Source organism: Silene latifolia, chromosome 6 (genome assembly GCF_048544455.1).
Source record: "Silene latifolia isolate original U9 population chromosome 6, ASM4854445v1, whole genome shotgun sequence".
Lineage (NCBI taxonomy): Eukaryota > Viridiplantae > Streptophyta > Magnoliopsida > Caryophyllales > Caryophyllaceae > Silene > Silene latifolia.
Window position 1 is genome coordinate 122,579,503 of NC_133531.1, and position 10,611 is coordinate 122,590,113.

General features: G+C 37.1%; 1 protein-coding gene across 1 annotated transcript; it reads left to right on the top strand.

Annotated features, from left to right (window-relative positions):
* Positions 1 to 9,213: 9,213 nt before the first annotated feature.
* Positions 9,214 to 10,149, top strand: LOC141588598 (uncharacterized). The gene has a single exon (XM_074410031.1). The coding sequence runs from the start codon at positions 9,214 to 9,216 to the stop codon at positions 10,147 to 10,149; it is 936 nt and encodes a 311-aa protein (XP_074266132.1).
* The last annotated feature ends 462 nt before the right edge of the window (positions 10,150 to 10,611 follow it).

Consider the following 10,611-nt stretch of genomic DNA (forward strand, 5'->3'; position numbering starts at 1 on the left):
ACGCGACAGACGTGTCAGTGGAGCTACATAAGGAGGCATATAATGTTGTTCAAAATTAAATTCCTCCTGCTTCTTCTCGAGCATATCAAATCTGACACTCATAGCCTCCAATTGTGCTAGGATAGCACTATTAACATTCGAGCTCAACCGTGTATTACCCTTCGGATTACAATATTCTGCACGGTGTGTGGCCATCTCTTCAATCGTGTTCCAACCCTTATTATCACCAATGTTGTCTTGGAACCGGCCATTAGCTGCTGCATCAAGAATACTAATGTGGTCATCGTACAACCCAATATAGAACTGGTTGCACAAATACCACTGCTGAAAACCGTGGTGTGGAACAGAGCGGACTAACTTCTTAAATCTGATCCAAGATTCGTGAAATTCCTCATCAGGCCACTGCTTGAATTTTGTAATTTGGGCTCTTATTGCATTTGTCTTGGACAGTGAAAAGTATTTCTTGTAAAAAGCTAGAGCCAATGAATTCTAATCAGTAATACCCAAAGCTTCTCTATCCAAATCCCTATACCACTCCCTAGCAGCGTCTCGGAGCGAAAAGAGAAACAGAGTTTCTTTGATCTGATCCTGTCTCACGCCCTCTGGTGGAGGAATAGAACAGACATAATCAATGAAAACCTCCATATGCTTTGCTGGGTCTTCATCTGCAGCTCCACTAAATTGGTTCCTCTCCACTAAATCTATATGCGAAGGACGGGGCTCAAAGGAACCATCTGTACCAGCTGGGAGAGCGTATCCGTTTGGGATATCCTGAACTTTAGGCCCAGAATGATGCGCTATGCTTCTGCTCTCCATCTATCAGGAGTACTCAAGCCTTCCTCCTGAAATAACTTCTCTAATAGTCTCTGTCTAGCGCAATGTGACCTGCATATAAGAAGAAACTACAAGAAGAAGATAAAAACTGCCTCAAGGAATGGATGCTCCATGAGACCAAAAACTAAAATTAAAACAACTAAAAATTCACGCTGCCTCTCCGACAACGGCGCAAAAATTTGATACCTGTCGAAGTGAGTATCAAAAATAATATTTATAAATCTCCAAACTACAACTAGCAAGCGGTAGTACGGGTCGATCCACAGGGAGATAGGGAGTTCTAATTGTCTTAATTTTAGTCTATGAATTTCTGGGGGGGTTTTGATTTGAGTTATATCTAAGTCTAAATGCAAAAGTAGATAAGCAAATAATAAAAATAAGCGTAAGCAAATGATAAAAAGGAGCTAAGATGGTCGGTTCACTATAGCTGCGATGGCACATAATCCTAGGTAAGTCCGAAATACAGTCGTGTAGGATGGGTAAAACATGTCCTCTCGGCCCAAGTTAACTAGTAGCTCCTTTCGGCCTATGCTACTAGTCCCTAGGTCTCACTAATACTAGCTCTCGCCCTGAAAAGTGATTCCTAAAGCCTAAATTGCTTATCTTTCGATCTTAGCAATTTAGTCGTCTTAATTCATTAATTAATGCCCTTCCCTATCTCTCGATCTACGGGTTGGTCAAAACTAAGCATCTAACAAGTCCCCTCTCGGTCTCATTGTTAAATATTGCACTTAACGAATCAAACGATGCTAATCAAACACAGGTCTGGTCGATCGACCAACTACCTCAGTCGACCGACCACACAGCATAGTCGGTCGACCAGTTAAGCCAGTCGATCGACCATGCCCTAATTCGGGGTCACCTATTCTAATGCCATCTATGCTATAGCTCCCCTCACATCTTAGCAAGGGGTGTTTAGCTAGACATATTTACGCAAATAACAAGAACTAATTTGATAATAAGCATAATGGATTGCATAATTGAAAAAATTGAATGAATAAATTCGCATAAAACTGTAAATAGGGCTTGGGATTCTATCTAGCAAGAACTAATACTAGCGAAACGAATAAAACAATACTGAAATTTAAGGACTAGAATTACAGAAGCAAAGGAATAAGCGATGAATCCGAAAGTAAGGTACGAACTTTATTTAGAATTCTAAACTACGAATAGCTAATGTATTTTATTGTCTGTAAACTAAAGATATGTATGATAGGAACTAGATAATCCAAACAGAGGAGTTGAATCACGTTATAAAGGAATTATCACGTAACCTAATCCTCATAACCTAATTATAATGGGCTTTGTCACGTCTTCTAGTTTAAATTGCCGCATCATATCGTGGGGTGGTCGATCGACCACTGATACCAGTCGATCGACCACAGGCGCTGTACAGTAAGGCATTCTGACAATTCCTACAGCGCGCACCGATCTTAAAACAGCTTCCATTTCTTCGTTGCTTGGTCAAATCAGGTGTTCTACGCGGAGTTGGAAAGCTAAGAGGATAAGCTTTCACTTCCAATTGGAATCACTCGATTATCTGCTCTAGAACTCGAGATATAGCCATTTTAATCAGACTGCAGTAAATTGTTCAGCATTCTGACAGTCTATAGACCATGTAGGTCAGTCTATAGACCACTGTAGCTGGTAATCCGCTTCTGAAACTCTTGCAAATCTATCTTTCGGGACTTGATATGCGCACCAAGTTCATCTCTCGAGTCACAACTCCATGTCAAATGCAATGCTAAGTACTTAGGGACGGATTCGGCTCGATTTCCGCTGGATTCTTCACATTTCTGCAATATTATACAAAAATACGAAAGTAGACGGAAATAGGGAAAATAGTAGCATAAACTACATAATTGAGCTCTGAAATTTGTGTAAAATAGGGTGTAAAACATCATATAAATGACACGCATCACCTGTTTACACACATCGCTGAGGGGAACTACGTTTCTCATGAATACGGATTCTTGAAGCCTGATGTGTTCTCTCTAAAGGTGCATGGAGATACATATGAAGATCACATTGATAAAATTGCTCAACGGTTGAGGACGCCCAAAAGCCTAGGGCTTGCCCCATACAATGATAATCAGTATGTATAATACTTTATATGAACTTACAGTTCAACGCTTACATGCATGTATATGAACTTACAGTTCATTTTACAATATTTAATAGCAACCATTGGCTGCTAGTGGCAATCAATGTGAGAAAACGCATAGTGTACTAGATTGACTCTTGTGGACATAGTCCCTCTGAGAAATTTGTAAAGATGATAACTGAGTAAGTTTACAACCTAACATTATAATGTCATTTGTTATTGTATGACGTTTGAAGACTAGGCTCTTTTTAATGTCCCATCAATATTACTGAGCCAAATGCTACTTATAATTTCCTGTATATATTTATGAAATAGTGTGTTTCGAGCAATTGGAGCATTAAGTCCAACTATTATCCGGATAAAAGTAAGTGTATTCTTAATAATTACTCATATCATTTAATTTATATTTATGCGAGAGATTGATCTAATTTAGCTTATTTTTATGTGATTTATATAATAGTCTCCTCTACAACCAGACGACAAACAATGCGCCATTTACTGTTGTCAGCCCATGTGGGAGATTATCACCCGAAAATATACTAGCATAGAGTCACCGGTTAGTGTGTTTTAACACTACAAGAAAAACTGTTTTGGGCAACAAAAATTATTGTCGCATAAAGCCTGTATTTCGTCGCCCAAGCATTTATGCGACGAAAATCAAGTCGTCGTGGTTCGACGCCCATTATATTATGTGCAACGACATTGTTCTTCGTCACCCAATTAAGTGTTTTGTGCAACGAAAGACTAAATTTGTCGCCCATAAAGTGCCTTTTTGGCGTCAATGTTTTTTATTGCCCATTCCCATATGTGCAATGACATGAGCTATCGTTGCCCTTCCTCAGCTACTTTGTGCAACAAAAAATTTCGTTGCACAACGCCTATTTTTGTGACGAAATGATGGTATTGCTGCCATAATGTCACTTGCCTACGCCCATACATTTGTCTAGTTATAACAATATCCTTCAAAACTCAAGTCAGTTCATTTTGGCAAATGAATGATTTTCATGGCAATATAATATATATAGCATCCATAAGGTTGATACATACAAATTTACAATAAGCTTCTTAATACATATATTTCATCCAGTACAAAGAAGTTTAATATATACCAAAAATAAAATCGTAAAACGCTAAAACATTTATAAAGGCTTCAACATACAAGAATCTCATGCTTCCATGGTAATTACCAAAAAAGGAGCTTCAAATGCAGTACAAACTCCAACATTCCATTTACCCAAAGATATCTGAACGATCCATGAACCATTTGTGTAACCCCATTTAGTGCTAGCTCCTGTATATAAGACATACCATATTGCATAAATCAAAGCTTGATTGACATAATTTAGGTTAAGACGTCAAAGAATGAGTTTTTTTTTTTGTATACTAATATCTTATTGACTACTAGATGTTTTATTTTTACAAAAAAAAAAGATCATCAAATAAGAAATAAAAGAAACAGGATATAAACTATGAAATGCATGCCAGAAAAGATTACAGAGGTAAAAATAAGAAAGAGTAAAGCGCAATGTCATTAACAAGCCTCCTAAACCTCTTAAACGGTTACAGAGGTAAAAAAATAAAAAATAAACTTGAGCATTGAAATCGCAAACAATTATAAAAATAACTCGTACTATACAAGGAGTACTAAAACAGAGTACAAAATAACTTATTGAAGGCCATTTTAATCAGATCAACAGAAGGGTTCTATTTGCCATAGCAGGGGAAAGACAACAGTACAAAATACGTAGACAAAAGTCCTAAAAAATACGAAAACTAACGAAAAGTTTAAGACACTTCAAAGAGCAAATAGAGTAGAACAAAAAGGTCATTGAGGGTGCAAACCATGAGCAAAGAAGAGAACTAAGGCGAACAATGAGAAGCTAGTTCAGAACTCAAAAAGACTTCAATGATAAATGGTAGAAGTATTATATTACTCCAAAAATACATGTCAGTCATAATGAGTTATTAAGAAATTCACCCTTACGATTAGAGAATAAATATTCCTTTGCTTATGTACATACTAGGACTCGGTTGAAGAAGATTCGTAAGATATTCCACTTTTGCCTGCGGAACCATTGGACACAAATCAGAAACTAAACTGAAAACATGAGACTTCAAAAGAGTAAGAGTTGTGACAACACTTGACTTATTCATTGACATTAAAAAATCAGCGGTGGGCGAGATTCAAGTGGCGTGCCACGCGCCAATGGGTCAGTAGTGCGAGGTCTGGGTTCGCTTGAGTAAAAAGGGGATACGACTCACATCCTTGGATTATCATGCTCAGATGCAGCAAAGACAATAACTATAACTGAAGACTAGAAGAGCTTAGTAAACACAAACACATAAATACCAAGAGAAATCTCCAAAGAACTTGTACCAATTCATAGTTCATTAGAAAAACCCAAACATCTATTAAATCACTCATTGAAAAAGATCTCACCAAGAGCTCAAGGATAGTTAATGTTCATGATAAAACCAACATATTGTTATCAAATATGTATGCTAAAAATTTACAAATATGATAAATGGATATGTACAAAGATGAAATTCAAACATAACAAACAAGCGTGATTGGGAAGTAGCTCACCACAGACTTGCTTGGGCATGATTTTTGGGTGCCTCATAAGCTCTTCCTCACAGAAAACATCTAATATATAACCGCTGCAATCTACAAAAAAAGAGCAAAATTTAAAATCTAAAAGACCATAAATACTCTCAAGTATGTCAGCTTCCTCAAAATAAAATAACCAATCTCAAGCCAACAAACACATCTAAGTTATGTCATACATCATTAAGTCATAGTGTGTCACAAACTACCAAGTGCTTAAATAGACCAATGTCATCAACCCCCTCAAATTGTTAGTAAAAGCATATAAACTCTCATTACTAGTACATGAATCAAATAAAATTAATCAAAAAGTCTGAAGGAATAGAAAAACGAAATGAATCATACCTTAGTCCGCCTGGGCAACTCCTAGTAATATCTCCTAAGATGCGAAATGAATACGTACGCCAATGACAACTGCGAAATAGGGGGAACAACATTCCAAGTAAGGTTTAGTTTAGCACAAAAAAAGCAACGACATCATACAACATCCTAATTAAATTGATTAAAAAACCCAATTTTAATAACCTTAAAAATCAAGTAATATCAATTTAATCCTAATACTTCAATACAACAGTAATTACTTATCAAACAAGAACAATAACAGCATACAACAAACTAATACACTCGATTAAGCATGAAATCGGATCAAAAATATACTCATAAACCTAACTAAAACGAAATTATTGAAATGGTAGATTATACATACCGTGTTCAGAAATTACCCAAATGTGAGAATAGGAAAAAACGGGAAGAAGAATGAGCAGCCATGTGAGAGATCGAGTCAGTCGAACGGTGACATATTAAGTGGTTTTTGGTTGGATTATAATGGTGGAACCCTTGTTCTAGATCCGTTGTTTGGGCAAGCACAAAAACGGGGGTGAGATTATTATAAGTGTGTGAGAGGGTTGGTCATGAACTAAACTCCTACTTGAATTCATGATCAGCCATTTCTTTGAAGTTCTTCGTTTTCTTCAAAGTTATTCATTGTTCAATTATTTTTGGGGAAAAATATTGTTTTCTTTTGGCAGTGGAAAGGGGAATAAGCATGTTATGATTTGGGGAGAAAATTAAGGAGTTTTTGGCGGTGAAACGAGGGCTTCATGGTTTGGGTGAAATATTCAAGAGCTAATTCACAAATTGTGTTTTGCGCCTTTTTTCCAAGTGAGGATGTCAATATGAAGGTACTTCATAGGCGACAATAATAGTAATCATTGCCCATACTGTATCATTTAGAACAACAAAAACTATTATTTATCGCCCAAGTATGCTATTTAGGCAACAAACTCGATTTTTTGTCGCCCAATATATTATTTGGGCAATAACGTTTTATTTCGTTGCCCATACATCATTATTTGGCAACAAAAAGGAGTTCGTCGCCCAAATTAATCTTAATGTGCGACAAGTGATATTTTTGTTGCCTATGTTAATCACTTTTGTCACCCAAAAGACATTTTCTTGTAGTGTAATAACTATTTCAAACATAACTTGGGTTTAATTATGTGTAATATTCTACTTATTCTGCCTATTTTGATTAAGTATATTTTGATTTGTAGTTCCCACTTTCAATCAGCAACAAAGACCCAACCTATTCGAAGGAAGACATCGCTGACATGAGAAATAAGTGGGCCTCTTATTTTCTTTCATTACAGGCGTGTCAATAGTCTGCTCATTATGTATGTGTATTTAGTTTTGGTCACCATGTTTATAATATTTTAATGCTGGATTGAATAGATCAATCTGTGTACTATTCTGATGATGCAGGATTGAATTTTTGCAATGCGCAGCTGCTGAAATGCTATTTTGCAGTAGCATTAAATAGCATTTCAGCGGAACCAGCTACTGCAAAAAATAGCATTTCAGCAGCCGCTGGAACCTGCTAAAACAATTTTTTTTAAAACAATATTTATAAATTTGATTACGGTTAAAAATAAAACCGTGGTCAATAAATATATTGACTACGGTCGCATTTATATAGAAACCCGTTGACATATTCATCCATAATGCAACGGCCAAAAATATAATATAATAAAATAAAACCGTTATCGAATTCATGACAATTAAACGGTTTAATAAGTATAAACCGTTGTCATATTTAATATTTTACAACGGATTTGTTTCAGTAAAACCGTTGTTAGAGGTTTCCGTAGAGCATTCCAACTAATACTACCATAGTTTCAATATTATAGACAATGGTTTTTGAACCGTTCTTAATATTGTATTACGGTTATTTTAACCCGTTATTTAAATTTATAACGGTTCCGCCTTTTTAACAACCGTGGTAACATAATAACAACGGTCGATGTAATAACGGTTCCGTGTTTTGTATTACAATGGTATATCACCTTATCTAACCATTGTTGATCCTATTATTTGACGTAGTGATAGTTGGTTATGGTTGGGTACTTGGTTAATGTCTTTGGAGTTGGTGTTCTTTTCGAGTTGCATGGTTAGTAGGCTGGGTTTTGCATGTTTGTATCTGGTATGGTGTGACCTTCGGGACGAAGTTCGTTTTTAAGGAGGGAAGACTCTAATACCACGATTTTCTGATTACAGCTTACTCAGTCGAGTAGGCCATAATCGAACGAGTAAGTCGTCGAGTGCTTTTAGACAAGCTACTATTTTGGGTACACTCGGCCGAGTAGTGAAGAACTCCGTTGAGTAGGGCGTACTCAGCCTAGTACTTCCGGTACTCGACCAAGTACCCGGTCTGACGGATTAAGTTCCGCGGCTTTGGTTATAATAAGGAAAAATTACAAATAACCACCTCGTATTTGCATTTTTTTACAAATTACCACCAGGTATTTTTGTTTTTACAAATAATCCCCAAACTACAATATATTCCCCAATCACCACCGTATTTTTAACCCGAGCATCATTTTTCTTATTTCCCGACTTGTTAAGTGACGATGTACGCAAATACCAAGACTACCGCCATTTTTTCTTGCCCAAACACATCCTAACCAAATAACCCAATATTTTCCGAAGTCAATTGATTTCCTTCAAATCCATTTTTTTTCCATTGGCAAGTTCAGGTCAACAATGAACAAGAAAGTGATCATCAAATTTAGATTGATGAACACCAAAATAACAAGACCCTACGTGTCGTTATAGCTGCAGCAGGAGTTGGATCAGGGGTTCACAATCCTGACCCAGCCACAGACCAAGTCCAGACAATCTCCAATGATCCACCACCAGAACAGCCTGTCAAGAGGTTTACCAGGTCTAGCTTTCAGCTGCCTATATGGCCAACTGGAGGAGGCCTCAACTAAGTCCATCAAAGAGTCTCAAACATCCAAGATCAGCCAAGGAAATGTAAAGGAAAATCAGCACATAAAAACAGGCAAGGACAACCAGTCACATGCTGCTAAAATGAATTGATAAAGCATAAAGTAGACTTTCTATTTTTAGTGAGGCAATTGTGAGGCTAATGCAGGAGGACCACTGCACCATCCATCCACGAAATCAACTGCAAGAAAAGTACAAGAAGCCTTGACTTTAAAAAGTACTCAGCTAGCCAACAAGATCAACAGAAACCTGTGCACAAATGACAAAATGCCAGACTACACCCTTGCTTTATTTCAGTCTATTTTTACCCATTGCTGTTTATTTTTCACCTAGTAATTTTATTTCCAACTTTTAATATATTTAAGATAGTTTGTGGAAATGTATGGCTATAGGGGACTGCACTAGGTTGGTGGAAAAGGTGGTTGCTAGGATTCGAGGCTGGGGGGCTAGGAAGTTGAGCTACACTGGCAGATTGGTATTGGTGCAGAGTGTGCTTTCACAACTTCATGTGTACTGGTCACGAATTTTTGTTATTCCTGCTACTGTTATTGATAGGATCACCACTATATGTAGGAACTTTCTGTGGTCCGCTTCGATAAGTATGGCGAACTCGCCGTATCATGGGAGTCTGTTTGTCTTTGCTAAGAAGCATGGAGGTTTGGGGGTGGTCAATAGTAGGAAGTGGAACTTGGCTATGATAGGAAAGTATACTTGGTGGTTAGCTTGTAAAAGTGATCATCTATGGATTAAGTGGGTGAATCACATCTATATGAAGGGTGTGGATTGGAAGCATTATGAGCCTAGCCAAAATACTAGTTGGACTTGGAGGATGATTTGTAAAGTGAAGAACATTAGAAAATTTGGTTATGTGCATAATAATTGGGCTACTGCTAATGGTGTTTATACTATCAATGCTGGATATCAGTGGCTTCAAGGATCAATGGCTAAGGTTGAATGGTATCCTTTGGTTTGGAACAGATTTAATCTACCTAAGCACTCCTTCATTGTTAGGTTGTGTGCTAGGCAGAGATTACTTACTAAAGACAAAGCTTGGGCGTTTGGAGTTGTCAATGATGGGATTTGTGAAATTTGTAAGCTTGAGGATGAGACGCATATGCACCTGTTCTATCAATGTCCTTTTAGTGTCTCTTCTTGGCAACTTTTAAAGGATGGCTTCATGTTTCTCTTCCTGGGCAGGATATCATTCTTGGTGTATTCAGTGGAGGTGCAGATCTTTATTAAAAAAACACATTGTGTTTGCTGCAGTGCCTGCTGTTTTCTACTCTATATGGCGGTGCGGGAACTTGTGTCGTCTTGAGCATTGGTTAAAAACTCCCAGATCGGTTGTGCGGAAGTTCAAGAACTGTCAAGCAACGCTATTTAGCTCGACAATGGCCCACTCGTTTTTCAAGAAAATTTTATTTTCTAAGTGGGTCCATGTATCATGATTGATATATTATGTTGTAGGTGGTCTTATTTTGTCCTATAAGCCTTGTAATGTATATGCACTCTTTTATATATTAATATATATTCACATTCCACCTAAAAAAAAAGATAGTTTGTACTCATCCTAGATTAAATCTTGGCCCTTGGATTGTTAGGTTTCGAGCTGTAACTCAAAGACAAGGCCTATATAAGGACATGTGTCTCAACTGATGAAAGCAGATTAATTTTGAATGAAAACTTAGCCTTGGGACTTCTCTAATTTCTTTCAAAATTGTGTTAAACTGTAGTTTGGAACCCTGGCCTGATTATTAACATGTGGTCTCTGTGGTTATTT